Raw genomic sequence first — 19524 nt, 5'->3', positions numbered from 1 at the left:
TTTTTCATTTCCATGCAAGTTAGTTAGCATATAGTGCAATAATGATTTCAGGAGTAGATTCCAATGATTCATCCCCTATGTATATGCCCAGTGCTCATCCCAACAAGTGTCTACGTTAATGCCCATCACCCATAACCCTCCAGCAACCCTCAGTTTGTTCCCTGTATTTAACAGGCTCTTATGTTTTGTCCCCCTCCTTGTTTTTGTATTATTTTTCCTTCCCTTCCCTTATGTTCATCTGTTTTGCATCTTAAATTCCACATATGAGAGAAGTCATATGATTTTTGTCTTTCTCTGAGTGACTAATTTCACTTAGCATAATAACCTCCAGTTCCATCCACGTAGTTGCAAATGGCAAGATTTCATTCTTTTTGATTGCCGAGTAATACGCCATTGTATCTATATACCACATCTTCTTTATCCATTCATCCATTGATGGACATTTGGGCTCTTTCCATACTTTGGCTATTGTCGATAGTGCTGCTATAAACACGGGGGTGCACGTGTCCCTTCAAAACAGCTCACCTGGGGGCACCTGGGTGGCTCAGTCGGTTGAGTGTCCGACTTTGGCTCAGGTCATGATGTCACGGTTGGTGGGTTCAAGCCCTGCATCAGGCTCTGTGCTGACAGCTCAGAGCCTGGAGCCTGCTTCAGATTCTTTCTCCCTCTCTCTCTGCCCCTCCATGGCTTGCATTCTCTATCTCTCTCTCTCTCAAAAATAAATAAACATTAAAAAAAATTTAAAAAACAGCACACCTGTATCCCTTGGATAAATACCTAGTAGTGCAATTGCTGGGTCGTAGGGTAGTTCTGTTTTTAGTTTTTTGAGAAACCTCCATACTGTTTTCCAGAGTGGCTGCACCAGCTTGCTTTCCCACCAACAAGGCAAAAGAGATCCTCTTTCTCCGCATCCTCGCCAACATCTGTTGTTGCCTGAGTTGTTAGTGTTAGCCACTCTGACAGGTGTGAGGTGGTATCTCATTGTGGTTTTGATTTCTATTTCCCTGATGATGAGTGATACTGCGCATTTTTTCATGTGTCAGTTGGCCATCTGGATGTCTTCTTGGGAGAAGCGTGTATTCATGTCTTCCTGATTGCTTCACTGGATTATTTGGTTTTGGGGTGTCGAGTTTGATAAGTTCTTTACATTTTGGAAACTAACCCTTTATCTGATATGGCACTTGCAAATATCTTCACCCATTCTGTCGGTTGCCTTTCAGTTTTGCTGATTGTTTCCTTCGCCGTACAGAAGCTTTTTATTTTGACGAGGTCCCAGTAGTTCATGTTTTGCTTTTGTTTCCCTTTCCTCCGGAGATGTGTTGAGGAGGAAGTTGCTGTGGCCAAGATCAGAGAGGTTTTTGCCTATTTTCTCCTTGAGGATTCTGATGGCTTCCTGTCTTACATTGAGGTCTTTCATCCATTTTGAGTTTATTTTTGCGTATGGTGTAAGAAAGTGGTCCAGGTTCATTGTTCTGCATGTCGCTGTCCAGTTTTCCCAGCACCACTTGTTGAAGAGACTGTCCTCATTCCATTGGATATTCGTTCCTGCTTTGTCAAAGATTAGTTGGCCATACGCTTGTGGGTCCATTTCTGGGTTCCCTATTCAGTTCCATTGATCTGAGTGTCTGTTCTTATGCCAGTACCATACTGTCTTGATTACAGCTTTGTAATCCATCTTGAAGTCCGGAATTGTGATGCCTCCAGCTTTGGTTTTCTTTTTCAAGATTGCTTTGGCTATTCGGGGTCTTTTCTGATTCCATACAAACTTCAGGATTGTTTGTTCTAGCTCTGTGAAGAAGGCTGGTGTTATTTTGATAGGGATTGCACTGAACATGTAGATTGCTTTGGGTAGTATTGACATTTTAACAATATTTGTTCTTCCAATCCAGGTGCATGGAATATTTTTCCATTTTTTGTGTGCGTCTTCTTCAATTTCTTTCATGAGCTTTCTATAGTTTTCAGTGTATAGATTTTTCGCCTCTTTGGTTCAATTTATTCCTAGGTATTTTATGCTTTTTGGTGCAATTGTAAATGGGATCGTTTCCTTGATTTCTCTTTATGTTGCTTCATTATTGGTGTATAGAAATGCAACTGATTTCTGTGCATTGATTTTTATAGTCTGCCACTTTGCTGAATTCATGGATCAGTTCTAGCAATTTTTTGGTGGAATCTTTTAGGTTTTCCATATAGACTGTCATGTCATCTGTAAAGAGTGAAAGGTTGACTTCCTGATTGCCAGTTTGGATGCCTTTTATTCCATTGTGTTGTCTGATTGCGGAGGCTAGGACTTGAAAACTATGTTGAATAACAGTGGCAAGAGTGGACAGCCCTGTTGTGTTCCTGACCTCAGGGGGAAAACTCTCAGTTTTTCCCCATTGAGGATGATATTAGCGGTGGGTCTTTCACATATGGCTTTTAAGATCTTGAGGTATGATCCTTCTATCCCTACTTTCTGAGGGTTTTTCTCAAGAAAGGATGCTGTATTTTGTCAAGTGCTTTCTCTGCACCTATTGAGAGACTCATTTGGTTCTTGTCCTTTCTTTTATTGATGTGATGTATTACATTGATTATTTTGTGGATATCGAACCAGCCCTGCATCCTGGGTATAAATCCTCTTGATCATGATGAATAATTCTTTTAATGTATTGTTGGCTCTGGTTGGCTAGTATCTTATTGAGGACTTTTGCATCCAGGTTCATCAGAGTACCTCTGTTCCTTTTAACTGGCATACTATGCCTAGCTTTCAAAAACAAGTAACAAGCACACTAAAGGTAAACAGCACAGTTTGAAGAGACGGGGCAAGCATCAGAACTTGACTCAAGCATAGCAGAGATTTTGCAATTAGCAGACCAGGAATTTGAAACAACTATGATTAATATGCTCAAGGTTCCAATTGAAAAAGTGGACAAAATACAAGTACAGATGAGCAACGTCAGCAGAGAGATGAAAACCCTAAGAAAGAATCAAAGGAAATTAATTACTGTAACAGAAATGAGAAACACCTTTGATGGGTTCATCAGTAGACCAGATACAAGAAAGGAAAGAGTTGGGGAGCTGGAGGATATGTCAATAGAAATTCCCAAACTGAAAGAGGAAGAGAAGGGGGAAAAAAAGACTGAAGGAAGGAAAAAAACGCAACAGAATATCCGAGAACTGTGGGACAAGTAAAAAGGTATAATGTGTAATAGGAGTACCAGAAGAAGGGAAAGAGAAAGGAAGAGAAATATTTGAAGCAGTGTTGCTGGAAGTTTTCCAAAATTATTGACAGGCCCCAAACCACAGATCCAGGGAGCTTAATGAAACCAAGTAAGATAAATACTAAAATATCTACACCTAAGTATGTCAAACTACAGAGGATCAAAGACAAGGAGAAAAATCGCATGAGAAGCCAGAGGCAAATAAAACAAAGTAAAAAAAACAAAAGCACCTTACCTATAAAGCAACAAGGCGAAGAATTATATTGGGCTTTTTTTTCAGAAACCAGGCAAACAAGAAGAAAATGGGGTGAAACATTTTAAGTATTGAAAGCAATGTGTTGTCCTGTGTTACGTTCCCATCAGTGTATGAGAGTTGATCCACCATCATGCTGCACTAACACTCGTATGCTCAGTCCTTCCAATCTAGGACATCCTAACAGGTGTGCAGTGGTATCTAAGTTTCTAATCTGCATTTTCCTAATAACTACTGATGTCGCACCTCTTTCTGCGTATGTATTTGCTATATGTATATCTCATTTGATGAAGTGTCTATTTAAGTCAGTTGTCCATTTTTTAACTGGGTTGTTTTCTTTTTAAAAGAAATATTTATTTAAGAGGCGCCTGGGTGGCTCAGTGGGTTGAGCTTCTGACTTCGGCTCGGGTCACGATCTCACAGTTCATGGGTTTGAGCCCCGCATCAGGCTCTGTGCTGACAGCTCAGAGCCTGGAGCCTGCTTCGGATTCTGTGTCTCCCTCTCTGCTTCTCTCCTGCTCACGCTCTGATTCTCTCCTTCTGTCTCTCAAAAATAAATATTAAAAAAATTTTTTTTAGGGGCGCCCGGGTGGCGCAGTCGGTTAAGCGTCCGACTTCAGCCAGGTCGCGATCTCGCGGTCCGTGAGTTTGAGCCCCGCGTCAGGCTCTGGGCTGATGGCTCGGAGCCTGGAGCCTGTTTCCGATTCTGTGTCTCCCTCTCTCTCTGCCCCTCTCCCGTTCATGCTCTGTCTCTCTCTGTCCCAAAAATAAATAAACGTTGAAAAAAAAATTTTTTTTTTAATGTTTATTTTAGAGAGAGAGAGTGAGAGAGCGTACACATGGGGGAGGGGCAGAAAGACAAGGGGGCAGAGGATCTGAAGCGGGCTTTGTGCTGCCAGCAGCAGAAAGCCTGACGCGCAGCTTGAACTCATGGACCATGAGCCTAAGCTGAAGTTGGATGCTTAACTGACTGAGCCACCCAGGTGCCCCTGGGTTGTTTTCTTATTATTGACTCTCAGATTTCTTTATATATTCTGTATCCAAGTCCTTCATCAAGTACATGATTTGCAAATATTTTCTCCCAGTTTGTGGCTTGTCTTTTTTCTTCTCTTAACTGTGTTTATCAAAGAGCAGAAATTCTTAATTTCATTGAAGTCCAGTTTACCAGTTTTTAATTTTAGGATCATATTTTTTGTGTCCTATCTAAGATCCTGTCTGCCCAACCCAAAGTCACAGAAATTTTCTTGTATTTTTCTTCCAGAAATTTGATAATTTTAGATTTTTCGATACATATACTGTGAGATACCCCTTTGGTGTTAATTTTTGCATATGATGTGAAGTCGGGACTGAAATCACTTTTAAATGTGGATATCCAATTGTTCTAGCACATTTATTCAAAATACGGTCTTTGTCTACTGAATTTGTACCATTGGCCAAAATCAAGGGACCATATCTAATTCTGGACTCTCCATTCCCTTCCACTTGTCTGTCTTTCATTATATAAACTGCCCTGATAAATGTAGCTTTACAGTAATTCTTGAAGTTCAGTAACATAATTTCTTCAGTTTTGTTTTTCTTTTTCAAAATTATTTTGACTATTTTAGATCCTTTCCATATACATATGAATTCTAGAATCAGCTTACACATTGCTACACAAAACTATTGGCTTTTGATTGGGATTGCATTGGGTCTCTAGATCAATTTGGGGAGAATTGGCATTTTAGCAATATCGAATCTTTTACTCAAGAAACATAGTTAGCTCTCCATTTATTAAAATTTTCTTCAACTTGTCTCAGTAATGTTTTTACTGTATTCAATATGCACATCTTGTAGCTCTTTTACTATATTTATCTGTAAGTATTTCATTTTTGATGCTATAGTATATTTAAAATTTTTTTTTAATTTCCAGCTGTTTGTTACTAGCATATAGAGATACGATTGATTTTTGGATAATGAGCTTATATCCCACAACCTTGCTAAACTCACTTATTGGTTCTAGTAGTTTTGTTTTTACATTGGATAGTCTATGTAGGTGATAATGCCATCTACCCACCCCCAATAAAAGAGAGTTTTACCACTTCTTTTCTTTTTTTTAAGAATAGTTTTTGGGGCACCTGGGTGGCTCAGTCGGTTGAGCGTTCGACTTCAGCTCAGGTCATGATCTCGCAGTTGATGAGTTCCAGCCCCGCATCAGGCTCTGTGCTGACAGCTCAGAGCCTGGAGCCTGCTTCCGATTCTAGGTCTCCCTCTCTCTGTGCCCCTCCCCCACTCATGCTCTGTCTGTCTCAAAAATAAAGATAAACATTAAAAACAAAAAAAGAATATTTTATTAGGCAGGGGAGGGGCAGAGGGAGAGACAGAAAGAGAGAGAAGGAGAATCTCAAACAGGCACCATGCTCAGCACGAAGCCCAACACGGCATGAAGCCCACGACACTGGGATCGTGACCTGAGCCAAAATCAACTGAGCCACCCAGGTGACCCTTACCATTTCTTTTTTAATCTGCATGCCTTTGCTTTCTTTTTCTTGCCTGATTACACTGGATGAAACCTCCACTACAATGCTGGATGGAAATGATGAGAGTAGACATCATTGCCTTTTTCCTTGTCGTAGAGGAAACACATTCCATCGTTCATCATTAAATATGGTGTTAATTAGGGATTTTTCATAGAAACCCTTTATCAGTTGACGAAATTCCTTCTACCTCAAGATTTCTGAGAGTTTTTAATCAGTGATGGATACTAGATTTTGTCACACGTTTTTTTCTGCATCTCTCTTTTTTTAATGTTTATTTTTGAGAGAGAGAGAGAGAGAGAGAGAAAGAGAGAGAGAGACCAAGCACGAGTGGGGGAGGGGCAGAGAGAGAGGGAGACACAGAATCCAAAGCAGGCTCCAGGCTCCTAGCGGTCAGGACAGAGCCTGACATGGGGCTCGAACTCACAGACCACGAGATCATGACCTAAGCTGAAGTTGGATGCTTAACCGACGGAGCCACCCAGGCACGTCTATTTTTTTAATGTTTAATTTTTTAATTAAATTAATTGTAATTAATGTTTTAATTTTTTTAATGTTTATTTCTGAGACAGAGAGAGACAGAGCATGAGCAGGGGAGGGGCAGAGGGAGAGGGAGACACAGAATCCAAAGCAGGCTCCAGGCTCCGAGCTGTCAGCACAGAGCCCGATGTAGGGCTCGAACCCACAGACTGTGAGACCATGACCTGAGCCGAAGTCGGATGCTCAGCCGACTGAGCCAGCCAGTGTCCCTTCTGCATCTCTTGAAGTGATTATATAGTTTGTCTTTTTTAGTCTGCTAATATGGCAAATTACATTTTTGAATATTAAGCCAACCTTGCATTTCTGAGGTAAGTCCCACTTGCTTGTGATATATCATCCTTTGTCTATATTGTTGGGTTCAATTGGCTAAAATTCTGTTAAAAATTTTTGTATATGCATTCATGAGAGATATTGGTCTATGGTTTTCTTCTTATTTTTTTTTCTGGTTTTGGTATCAGGGTGGAGTATATTGGTGAGTATTCTCTCCTTTTCAATATTCTGAGAGAGTTTGTACAAAATTGGTATTATTTCTTTAAGGATTTGGTGCAGTTCCCCAGTGAAGCCTTCTGGCCTGGAGTGTTCTTTGTGAGAAGATTTCTAACTGCACATTTCAATTTCTTTAAGAAATACAGAGCTACTCAAGTTATCTGTTTCTTCTCAAGTGAGCCCCATTATTTTGGGTGCATAAAGAAAAACCCCATTGTTTTCCTTACACTACACACGATACTCTGAGTGCATCCGTACCCAATGTGTGGTAGGTTTTTCCCAACATCAAGCAATTATCTGCCACACCAGCTGGGTGGTCTATAATTCAACTCAATTCTGACCCTGTCTACTTGAAGATGGCCTCAGACTCCACAGGTTAAGGGCTTAGTCTCACAAGACTCTCTCCCCCCACACTTCAGATGCAATCACAAGTCCCAGACTGTTACTATGCTTCTGACTGACTGGCTATAAATCCGAGTTCCCATGACCTCCTCCTTGGGTTTCGTTATTTGCTAGAATGGCTCACAGAACTCAGAGCAACACATTTACTAGTTGGTTATAAAAGAATATGATAAAGAATACACACATCTACGTAAATACACTCACACATAAGTGTACTCATACGTGTATATATACCTATATGTAAAACACAGGCATAAACATATATTAATCATACACATGCAATTTGCTTATTTTTGACATAAAAACACACACTGGAGGAGTAAATCAGAAACTAAGAAAAATTAATGGAAATGAGAACAGGGGATGAGGAGAACAAAGTGGAGGATATAGGGAAGATTTCTTTGGGTATAATTTTATTTTGTGCACATAACGGTGATTTTTGAACCGCATAAATGTATTGCATATTCAAAAATGAAATACAATCCAAAGAAAAACAAAAGAAATTCTAGAATTGAAAACAGGCTGACATAGGTCCACTTAGACATCAAATGTGTAATATAATTTCACATCTCCTTGTGCACATGTGCATATACTTCAGTTGGATATTGTTTTGGGGGGTCGCACAGCTACCCTCAACTTCAGTGATATTCTAGGGGGACTAGTAAGACTCAGTAACAGCTAATACTTACAGATAAGGTTTATTACAACAAAAGATACAGAACAAAAGCTTCTGTGTTGTCTGGTGGTGGGGAACTGTCTCAGTGTATGTTGAAGTATCTTTATTTCATCTTCATTGTTGAAAGATGTTTGTTCCAAGGTTGTGTTTCAACCCATCCAGATACCATTCCATTGTCTTCCGGCTTCCATTGTTTCTCATGAGAGTCAGCTAACAACTGAATTGCTAATCCTATGAAAGTAACAGCCTTCTTTTCCCTCTCTTATTATCTGTATGATTTTTCCTTGTCTTTGGTTTTCAGCACTTATACCCTGCTGTGTCTGTTGTTATTGCTGTATTCTCTTTGGTGTTCATTGTGCTGCTTTTTTTAAAATTTTTTTTTTAACGTTTATTTATTTTTGAGACAGAGAGAGACAGAGCATGAGCGGGGAAGGGGCAGAGAGAGAGGGAGACACAGAATCTGAAACAGGCTCCAGGCTCTGAGCCATCAGTACAGAGCCCGGCGTGGGCTTGAACTCACAGACTGCGAGATCATGACTTGAGCCGAAGTTGGATGCTCAACCGACTGAGCCACCCAGGTGCCCCTCATTGTGCTTTTTAAATATGTGTGAATTGAAGGCTTTCATACATCTAACAAATTCTCTGACGTTGCATCTTCTTCTCCATTAACCTTCTGTTCCTATGAGACTCCTAACGAAACATATGTCAGATCTTATTATTTATTATATTCTCTATAGCCTTCATTCTATTTTGTGTTTTCCATCCTTGTATCTCTCTGGTTTTCCTTGTAGACAGAGCTCTTTTTCTCTGAACTGTCGTTCAGTTCACCGGTTGTTCTGTGCCTAATCTGCTGTTAAACCCCTCTGTTAACTACCGATTGTTAAGCGATTTTAGTTTTAGAGCTTCATTTTACTCTTCTTCTAATCTTCATGTCAGTTTTTGTAGTTTCCAGTTCAAAAATTTTCATTTATTGTCTATATTACATCTATATCTATATTATCTATATCTATATTATATCTATATTATCTATAATATCTATATTGTTTCATTTATTATCTTCTTTATCGTAAAGTCTGTTGGGCAATCTATTTGGAATCCTCACACATCGCCACTATTCTCTATTATTTTCTCCTGTCTCATCGACACTTGTTTACGTTGGCATCTCTCCTTATGTGCCAGGTGACATTTGATAGTGTGACAGACCATGCGTTTGAGAAGTTGTGGTGATTTTTTCTTAAGGCATTAGATGATATATTCTTCTGGGGATTTTTGTTTGCTTATACCAAGGACTTGGAACCATTAGCAGAATAGAACGATCTGAATAAATGCTAAGGATTGAGATTTGGCGGGGGCGGGGGTCATCCAGTTGACTTAAAATTTGGAGGCAGCTATTCAAGTTCTGATCTATTTCTGGTTCATTCTTGTTTTTAAGATTCATCTGTTTTTGATCCCAACCCAAAGAGATTGGAGGATTTGACGTGGCCTTCCGTTTGGTGGGCCCAGCTTCCAACTTCTGTCCCACTAGCCTCACATGGTTGTCAAAGTGCTACTCTTCTTTTTTGACACTTTTTCTGGAATTAGCAAATGCTCCTGAGGCAAAGTAGATTTACATGCTGAGCTCACCTGCTTGAAACTTAGTGTTCTCCCACATCCTGGCTTTGGAACTCTTCACTTCCTTGTTAGGTCTCCAGTACAGTCAAGTAGATACACTCTTCAAGTCCCGTTTTTAAATTTTTCTCTCTGAGACGTTAGGTTCAGGTGACCCCACTTGCCATGATCACAAATGGAGGTTTCTTTTTCTTTTTCAAGATACTATAGAATATTCTCAAAAATTATCAAAAAGCTATGCCTCCAAAAAGGACTTAGCCTGGAAAGCCCCCAGGAGAGTTTTGGTAAACATGTCAAGAGCAACATATTATATAGTGCCATATTCACTGCTCCCAAGCATGGGAAAAGGAGGGAAACTTCCAGCTTCTTGTTGTGACTGTATCGCTGATTATAAAACTTGACAGAGGGTACATGCACACACACACACACACACACACACGCACGCACGCACACACACAATTCCAGGATCTTCAGTAATAGATACCACCTCCCGGAAGGTCAGTCTTCTTACTGGTTTTAGGGCACAATTCGTTTGAAGTGGACATTTCCTATTCTCCAATTTAAAAGTGAAAACTAAGTGACGTGATATAAGGCATTTCTTTGAGGAGGTAGGCTGGGTTCCGCTTTGTGGCTGGATAAAAGGATCATCAAGAGTCAAGCAAAGCCTCCGTCAGTACGAGGACAGAGGGTGTATACGTGGGTACCAGCCTTGAGTTAGGTCTATTTCCAACTGACCCACCTCTTGGGACTTCATAGCTGTAAGATGGAAAAATGAATGGTGGTGAGATGGTCGAGGATTCAGTGAAACAATATTTGTCAAGAGCCTGCGCTACACAAATACTTGATTTTCCTTTTCCTGGCCATTTGTCTGGGTATGTGCGGAGCAAGTATGGGGGTGACTTTCAAGGGCGCTGGGCCGAGGCCGGTACGGACCTGTGATGGGATGGTAAGCACCAATGGCAGTGTCTCTGTCGAGAGAAGATTTTAGGGAACGGGGAGGGCTACTCATTGCTTAATAAGAAAGGGACTCTTTGACTGACCCTTATTTATATTTCAGGCTTATAGGAGAAAAGACTGGAAATGTTGGAAGAGGAATAAATATTGCCATTGTCAACTGTGAGTTATTAAATGTTTTCTTTCAAACTTCTCTAAAAGCTCCCATGATTGGGTTTTCAAAGATACCTTGGGTTTTTTATGATTTTTGCACACGATCTAGTCTAGGCTTATATCTGAATGTGTTTTTAAATTTTGGGGTTATTTTTATAATGCCTCACTGTCCAGATTATTTGTGGTTTCTACAAAAAAAATGGGGGGGGGGCTCCTGGCTGGCTCAGTCAGAGGAGTGTGCAACTCTTGACCTCAGGGTCGTGAGTTCGAGCTCCATGTTGGGTGTAGAGTTTGCTAAAAATAAATAAACTTTTTTAAAAAGTCAAATGTAAATAGGCTTTAAAAAAATTTTTTTTAATGTTTATTTATTTTTGAGACAGAGAGAGACAGAGCATGAATGGGGGAGGGTCAGAGAGAGGGAGACACAGAATCTCAAACAGAATCTGAGCTGTCAGCATAAAGCCCGATGCGGGGCTCGAACTCACGGACCGCGAGATCATGACCTGAGCCAAAGTCGGCCGCCTAACCGACTGAGCCACCCAGGCGCCCCATAAATAGGCTTTTAAAAACCAAAAAAAATAAAAAGGGCCCACAGAAGGCAGGGTTAAAACCAGCTAAGCATGCTATGGGGGCACAGACCGGTTTGGCATTGCTCTTGGATTCCTACGAGCCCTGCAGAGGGTGGCACCAGCAGCAAGTCCCCACCTCTGTGAGAAAATGCCACTTGGGCCTCAGGGGAAGCCGAGCTTGGCATCCTCGTAGACCTGGGAAAGACATCCTGTCACGATTGCCACTGGGGGCCCGTGACTGTGAGAACTGTTGCAGGCTTGGAGAATGGGTTTTTTGTGTGTCCTGTGCCTGACAGCAAGCTGAGCACGCGGTCCCCTGATCGCGGGGCTGTGGGAACCAGAGAAAATGTGCCCGCTCTGGGAATCCGGCTGGGAAATTAAAATATGAAGTGGAGAGGGCTGAGGTGGGCACCCCAGTGTTTCTGTGGGAGAGGTGGGTGTGGCAGGAAAGGGTAGGGTCCACCTAACTGAAAGCAGACAGGAGGAAAATTCTAGAACAGCTGTTCAGCCATGACCTGACCTGCCCACAGCAGCCACGCTTCCTGGAAAGACGAATGTGTCGTTTTGAGCACCGTGGTGCCACAAATGCATCCCGGGGTCCAGTGAACTTTCTTTTAAAAACGATTTCTTTTTATTTTTAGATATGACTGGGAAAGTGACGGCAACACAGTATTTTGATATGTTTGAAGGAGGTAAGAAAACTCTTTTCCTATGAAAATTAAAATGAATTCTAAACATTAAGATTAAAAAGAAAACACAGATAAAAATGTCAAACATTCTCATTTTGTCTACTAAAAACGTTCCAGAAGCTCATGTGAATATTCTAGAACACTCTTACACAAGCCCTCCTCGTCTCTAACTGGATTCATATGGTGAAGTTTGAAGGTGTTGTCTAGAAAATGTCTTCTCTGATCACGCTTGTCCTGGATCTTTTCTTCTGTTCCTTCATCAGATAATGGGAAAGAGAAAACATTTTTTTAAAATCAGATAAGTGTAAAATAATGTGATTAGCCTCCATCCCTGAACAGCATCATTATCCCTATCCTGTTCGTAATGTCCCGCTGGGCTAGGCACACGCATCCCTGGGATGCACTGGACTTGACCGCAGTGGTCAGTCAGGATATAGCAGCCCCTTATATTTTTATTGAACAGTGAGGCTTATTAAAAACAAGTCTTGGGGCGCCTGGGTGGCGCAGTCGGTTAAGCGTCCGACTTCAGCCAGGTCACGATCTCGCGGTCCGTGAGTTCGAGCCCCGCGTCGGGCTCTGGGCGATGGCTCAGAGCCTGGAGCCTGTTTCCAATTCTGTGTCTCCCTCTCTCTCTGCCCCTCCCCCGTTCATGCTCTCTCTCTGTCCCAAAAATAAATAAACGTTGAAAAAAAAAATGAAAAAAAAAAAACAACAAGTCTTTATAAGGACAACAGAGAAATTAAGAGATGGCTGGATGCACCTGTCAGGCACTACCCATTTTTACTCTGTAAGTAACAGAAGCGTCACTGTAAATGACAAGCCCCCGTGGTAAAACCATGGGGGCTTGAGATTAGCCCTTCCTGTTCTTTCCACAAGACCTACCATGCTCGGTCTGGTCAGCACGTCTGATTTCTCACCCCCATTCTGCATATGAGTGTCCTGGGGCCACTCTGCCGTCAGATGGTTCCTCTCGGGTCAGGGCTTCATTAGTCATTGCAGAGAACGGGCCACGTGTGCTGCGGTCTCAAGGTCGAGTCATAGACTCGTAGTCATAGACACGTAGAGCCGCCCGTGCCCCTCACCTCTGCTGGTTGCTCCGTGGAGCCCAGCGGCCGCTCACTCGTGGACTAGGAGTACCATTCACGTGGTCGTGGGAGGAGCTCCAGGAACTGGAAGATTCCGAGCAAACGCAGCAGCTAAGAGCAGAGGAGCCTCAGCGTCCGGGGCCAGTGGGCCGGGAAGACCCTAAAACTGATTGATTTGCCTTGACCCAACAGATAACTCCGGACAGATGATAAACTTTATTCAGAGCGCACCGTCAAAGTCGTTGCTTTTCATGGTGACCCACGATGATGGAGCCAGCAGGTGAGCGTGTACAGATTTGTCGCAGCGGCAGGGGGGAAGCCAGCTGGCAGAGAGCGCCAGGCCACCAACAGGGCCCCTCCAGAGCATCCTGTAGGAAAGAACACAAATCCAAAGGGCAGGATGCTTTCTTAAGGAGAAAGGACGGGAGCCTCTGACAAAGCAGCCTGTGTTCCTGAAAAGGAGTAAGTCAGTACTAGAAGCTAAAGAGTCTTTCCAGATAGCAAGACGGAGCCACCACTGACCACGACTAGCGCAGGAAGGCTAACACTTGGCCCAAAAAAGCTTAAACCCAGGGCTGGACTCACAGAAATAGGAAAGGGAGTTGAGAAAATTCTCTGTAGGAGCACCAATAGAATGAAAAAGACACGCCCACACACGCACAGTACTGTCCGTAGGGAGAGGTCCATCTGGCTCCGCGTTTCTCGCAATTCTGGGTAAACATGTGCACCCTCATTGCCAGACTTCCAAGGACCTCCAAGTGCTTCTGTGCGCTGCGTTTCCAAGGTGGTTCCCGAACCCAGTATTCCCAGCTTTATGTGACCTCAGCCCTTATTTTTCATAGAGTATCTTACCAGACTGAAGTTATCTGGTGCACACTTGGAAAAATTCCGACTTCGCTCCCGCGGGGAAACTCTGAGCTCATTGTTTTGTTTTGTTTTTTTCCTTTCCTTGCTGCCTTCCTTCCTCCGCTGACTCGAAATTGCACGCTTTTACGATGGTTGGCCTTGTTTTCCACTTTTTTTCTCTTTTGATACTGACCTTTGTGAAAATGAAAGGGACCATTCTGACCTTTGCTTTCATCTTTCAGCAACTTCTGTCTGCTTATTTTGTGGTCAGGAAACAGGAGGGACAGCAGAGCCCAGTGGTTACATGGCTGGATGCGAGGACGTGACTGCACCCCAAGACACAGGGCTTTTGAGAATCGAGAGTTAAAACTGTGCGTCCCACACGGGTCTTAAGGAGTCCCTGATGTTGTCACGTGTTTAGAAATCCGATATCCCCCCGCTGTTTACACCAGGAGGAGGTAGATTGCTTTAGAAGCCCCTTTCCCAGGACAAAGAGGGGTGACCCTCTGGTGTCTCCACATGCGACCTTCACACGCCCTCCCTTCTCCCCCCAGGTTGAAGGAGGACGCCAAGAAGGTCATAGAAGGACTTGGAAGTAAACACATCAGGAACATACAGTTCAGGTCGAGCTGGGTATTTCTCACGGCCAAAGGCCTTCAACTTCCCGAAGAAATTCAGAGAGAAAGTGTAAGTGTTTTTCAAAGGCCCTTTCCCACAAACGGTCCGTAGAGCGCGCTCTGTGATTTGAAAGGCTGTGGGTTGGTTACGGCCGCCAACCGCCGAGACATTCCTGCGCCAGGCCGGCCGCGTGGGCTCGTGGCCTGGGACTCTGCATTCCCAAGTCCGGGAAGAATCACGGGGAGGTGTTCGAGATGCCCTTCTAGGTGACAGAGCCCATTGCACAGTGTGGGTAACCCTTTTCACGTTACACCGTGAAAAGGCGTGCGACTCAAGTTCACACTGCCCACGCCTGTTTAAAAGTCGAGGACGCTTGAGACTCCGCAGTCCGGGACAAGCCTCTCTGTCCTTCGCCTCGGCCGTGAGGCCCGTAGCCGCGCCGGTTTGGGGACTCACCCAGCCTGTGCACGTGATGCGCTTAAAGCAGCGGGTGCCAGACACGCGATGGATGAATGCAGCCTTCATCGGTGTTGTTGCCAGAAGTCCACGCGTCATCGAGTCCCCCCCACCGTGTCCTCTTTGTGGAGGGAGAGCAAAGACCGAGAGAATAAGGTTTCTAACGCAGGAAGTCGGTCGCCTGTGAAACTTCCAACGGAGCATCGGCACCTGTCCTGGGGGTCACAAGCGGGCGCCCCTGGGGACCGTCACACAGCCCCTTGCAGAGTCGCCGCTCGCTGGGACACCCGACAGCTTCTGGACGGGAGGGGTTAGCGGCATCGGAGTGAGGGCCCCAGCTGCTCCTGCGCAGGAGAGGCGCCTCCTTTCGAGGAGCCGGAGACTCGCAAGGAGGCAGTGGGCGTCTGGAGGCCGTTGTAAGAGGCTGCTTCCGACTTCAGGCCAGGTGCCCTCCTGGCGCCCTCTGGTGTGGTGACGCGTCTGGGAAGGGAGACGCGCAGAAACAGACAGCAGGGGGGTCTCTCCTCGTTCGCAGGACCACCCTGGCTGGAGATGGGGGCTGAGAGAGCTGGGGCTTCAGTGTGGCCGCACAACCAGGTAACTCGCGACCAGCTCCCAAGGGAAGGCCCTCGGCTTCTCTGATGCCCTCCGCCGTAGCACTCTGGAGGCTGGGCAGCCGGGGTTATTTTAGCACGCCTCTAAAAAAGCACGTTTCCCCTTGTAACTCTCAGGTTCTTTTACCGATAGGAAGCCAGCCTCGCAGAACACGTTAGGAGTGTTTACCCGGCGCCCTAGCGTAGACTTCTTGTTACTAATGACTGGGTCCGGACACCCAGTGCCCAGCAGGGACTTCAGCGACCTGTCCTAATGAGAAGGGCGTTCCCTGGGCTCCGCGTGGTAGCGCTTGTCTGGGCCAGGGCCGCCTGGACCCACTCTGCTCCGCGAGGTGAGCTGAGCCAGGGGCCAGGCGCAGCCACATAAGGGTCCCTGGGGATTGAGTGGGAACGATGAGCAGAGAGCAACTTCCCGGAGCTTCCCCTGCCCCGCCACGTCGCACTCGTCCACCCCCAACCTGCCGTCCCCAACCTGAGTCTCCGTAAAACACTGATGCCCAGGCCGTATGCAGGCCAGCCGGACTGGAGTCTCAGGGTGGGAGCTGGCTGGTGATTCTGACGCACAGGAAGGGTTGGACCCGTCGCCCTGATTTGCGCGGCGGGTTGGAGGCCCTTGCCCCAGCTCTCTTACCCTGTGTCCTCCCCACCTGCCCACCCCCCCCCCCCTTCTCCACCAGCTCCCTCAGCCTCTCTGGGTGCCTGGCTCCACCCCCACGCCACCTGCCCCAGGTCAGGGACCCCAGCCAGAGCCCAAGCCTGGCCGCCTAGGGGTGCACTGCCCTTACCACCCCGCCCTCTGGTGCCTGAGTGGGTCCTCAGTATCAGCAAAGCCAGGCGTGAGGCTTGAATCCCTTCTAACTCAACGTTAACATCTCAACAAACAGGTTCCCTACTAATGTTCAGCTAAGACACTTAAAATAAAACCTCGTTTGAATTGCAAAGTAGCAGTGGCCCTTGCTCTCCAGGCTTCTCTGCGAGAAAAAGTTTCTGGAAGAGGAGGAATCAAGGAAAGAGCGGGTTTCCAAACGCGTCCTGAATTCAGAGAACCCGTGTGTTTTGAAACGGTGGGGGGGGGGGGGCAGGGGGGTGGGAGGGGGGGGCTCGAAGGGAATTTTGGGAAAACATGTGTCTTCCCTGCATGGGAGGGTTGAAGATTTTTGCTGCAGTGGCTACAAGAGTATCCTGATGAGACCTGAACCCGTGAGCGGGTTTTGCAAGGGCTGTTAGAGCCGCGGCTTGGGGACACTCAAGGGGGTTTGCTCAGATGCCGGCGAGGCCCGAGCTGGGGGCCTCGCGTCACCCAGAGCTCGAGTCGGGTACTGTCGGGGGACTCCCATGTCTTCCTGATTTGGATATGCGAACTTGCTGCGTGGACTTCCCCGAGGGTGACGTCTAGCTGTGTGGGATGGGCCTCCGGAGCCCTGGGTGGCCCCCAGCCACTGTCGCATCCAGCCCCCTGCTGTTTCCAGGGCACAGCCCGCGGGTCATTCTCGTGTTCGGAAGCCTCCACCAGCCCTCTGCACACCAAACTGAATCTTAAAACGTAAGACGCTTGCTTTCTTCCGAGCCACCCAGGGAGGGATCCGTCTGTCATCGTTCCGCATCCCTGTGGTATCTTAGGAGACTCGCGGCGTCCGGGACCTTGACGTCCTGCAGGCAGAGGAGGAGGATGTCCTTGAATTCCTTGCAGCAGGAACCCACCTAGGCGGCACCAACCTTGACTTCCAGGTGGAACAGCACCTCCACAGAAGGAGGAGTGGTGGCCTCTACGTCATGAACCTGAGGAGAACCGGGAGAAGCTTCTGCCGGCAGCTCGTGCCATTGTGGCCATTGAAAACCCGGCTGATGTCAGCGTCCCTCTCACCCAGGAATCCCTGGCCAGCGAGCTGGGCTGCAGCTGGCTGCTTCACTCCTGGAACCCTCCGGAAGCAGATCCAGGCGGTTGCGGACCCCAGGGCTGACCACCAGCCTCCCAGGGAGGCATCTCATGTTAACCTGCTTCCCGTCGCTCTGTGCAGCCCCAACTCTCCTCTGCGCTGTGTGGACCGGTCACCATCCCATGCGACGCCAAGGGAGCTCACTCGGGGGAACGCCGGCCTGGAAGGTTCTGCGCGTGGGTGGCTGTGGGAACTTGTGCCTGATTTCCGCTTCTACGGAGGCCTGAAGACATTGTAAGGGAAGAGCAGGCCGCTGCTGGAGAGGCTGTGACCAAAGAGGAATTTCAGGGTGAACGGGCTGCTCCGGCTCCTGAGGTCACGCTGGCCTGAGGCGGGCAGGTGCCCTCTCTGCCTGTTTGGCACTTTACCACTGGAGACTGAGCAGCCAGCCTGTCGCTGAGGACTGGTCCACAGCTTCCCCTGCTCGGGCCACTGAATGGCTAGGAATGACCCCTGATTCTATACTTTATTTTTTTTTATTAAAAAAATTTTTTTAATGTGTATTGATTTTTGAGAGACAGAGAGAGATAGAGCATGAGTAGGGGAGGGGCAGAGAGGGAGGGAGACACAGAACCCGAAGCAGGCCCCAGGCTCCGAGCTGTCAGCACAGAGCCGGACGCGGGGCTCGAACTCACACGCCGTGAGATCATGACCTGAGCCGAAGTCGGACGCTTAACCGACGGAGCCACCCGGGTGCCCCTGATTCTACACTTTCAATGTGAATTTTATCTTAGTAAATCTGTTCTATAAAAAAAGGAATGTGAAACCGGAATGAAACTCATGGAAAGTTACGGAAACTACAGTCCCATAACGATGCGTGTGATCCCTCCCGTGCTTTAGATTAAGGCGTTCCGTTATCTGTGAAAGGATCGAAGATGTGAAAAACTAAAGCCCGGTCAGGATGAGCACACATTTGCTGAGCAAGGGACTATACAGTGTCCCTGAAAAACATGCAGTCCTACTCCCAGAGAATTGGAAAGTAGGCATTCGAGCTATGCGGTCCAATAAGGCAGCTCCTGGCCAAATTTGCATTTACATTTAAATTTATTTAAATTAAATAGAATTTAGGGGTGCCTGGGTGGCTCAGCGTGTTAAGCATTGATTTCTCGCGGTTCATGAGGTCGAGCCCCACACCAGGCTCTGCACTGATGGCCCAGAGCCTGCTTGGGATCCTCTCTCTCTCTCCCTGTGTCTCTCTGCCCCTCCCCCACTCGCACGCACGTGTGCGCACTCTCTCTCTCCCCAAATAAATAAACGTTTTTGAAAAAGTAAAAAAAAAAAATCAGTTCCTTAGTCATAGTAGCCACATTTTCAGTACTCACTAACCCAAATGTGACTCTACGGGATAGCATAGACTCCTGGATAGATATCTCCATCATTGAAGAAAGTTCTAGAGCTGCATTAACACCTAGTTCCAATATTATTAAACAAACTTTTTTTAATGTCTATTTATTTTTGAGAGAGACAGGGAGCGCGAGCAGGGGAGGAACAGAGAGAAAGGGAGACACAGAATCCGAAGCAGGCTCAAACTCAGACCGCGAGATCATGACCTGAGTCAAAGTTGGACGCTTAACCAACTGAGCCACCCAGGCCCCCCCCCTGGCTCCAATATTATTATTTTTTCTCCATTATTATTAAGAAACATGTTGAGAAAAAAAAATCAAGTACCCAGAGTAGTTTGGAGCAAATCCCATTTTAGGAAGTGATTCTGTTTTTATGACTTTGCTCATCGCTGACACATTAAATATTTGTTAATTAGATTGGTGGATACAGAAAATTCTTTTTCTTTTTTTACACAGATCAACCACTCTGACAGTGCAAGGAACAGATACTCTGGCTGGCCTGCAGAGGTACAGATAGAAGGCTGCATACCGAAAAAAACAAGCTAACGTTGCGCGACCTTAATAAATAGGTTATGTATAGACCAA

The 19524-nt window shown here is 45.8% G+C and overlaps 1 protein-coding gene across 2 annotated transcripts in view; it reads left to right on the top strand.

Moving 5' to 3' along the window:
• Positions 1-19524, top strand: part of FAM3B (FAM3 metabolism regulating signaling molecule B) — a 42397-nt gene extending 22873 nt beyond the window's left edge. For both annotated transcript variants that reach the window (XM_045501324.1, XM_045501323.1), the window contains 5 exons: positions 10733-10791; positions 11993-12043; positions 13318-13405; positions 14526-14658; positions 19396-19524. In XM_045501324.1, the coding sequence (XP_045357280.1) occupies positions 10733-10791; positions 11993-12043; positions 13318-13405; positions 14526-14658; positions 19396-19485 (421 nt within the window). In that variant the 3' untranslated portion in view covers positions 19486-19524. The remainder of the gene's footprint in view (positions 1-10732; positions 10792-11992; positions 12044-13317; positions 13406-14525; positions 14659-19395) is intronic.

The sequence above is a fragment of the Leopardus geoffroyi genome, chromosome C2, assembly GCF_018350155.1.
Source record: "Leopardus geoffroyi isolate Oge1 chromosome C2, O.geoffroyi_Oge1_pat1.0, whole genome shotgun sequence".
In the NCBI taxonomy this organism is placed as follows: domain Eukaryota; kingdom Metazoa; phylum Chordata; class Mammalia; order Carnivora; family Felidae; genus Leopardus; species Leopardus geoffroyi.
Note: the sequence above shows the minus strand (reverse complement) of the source record. Positions and strands in the feature narration are given on the sequence as shown.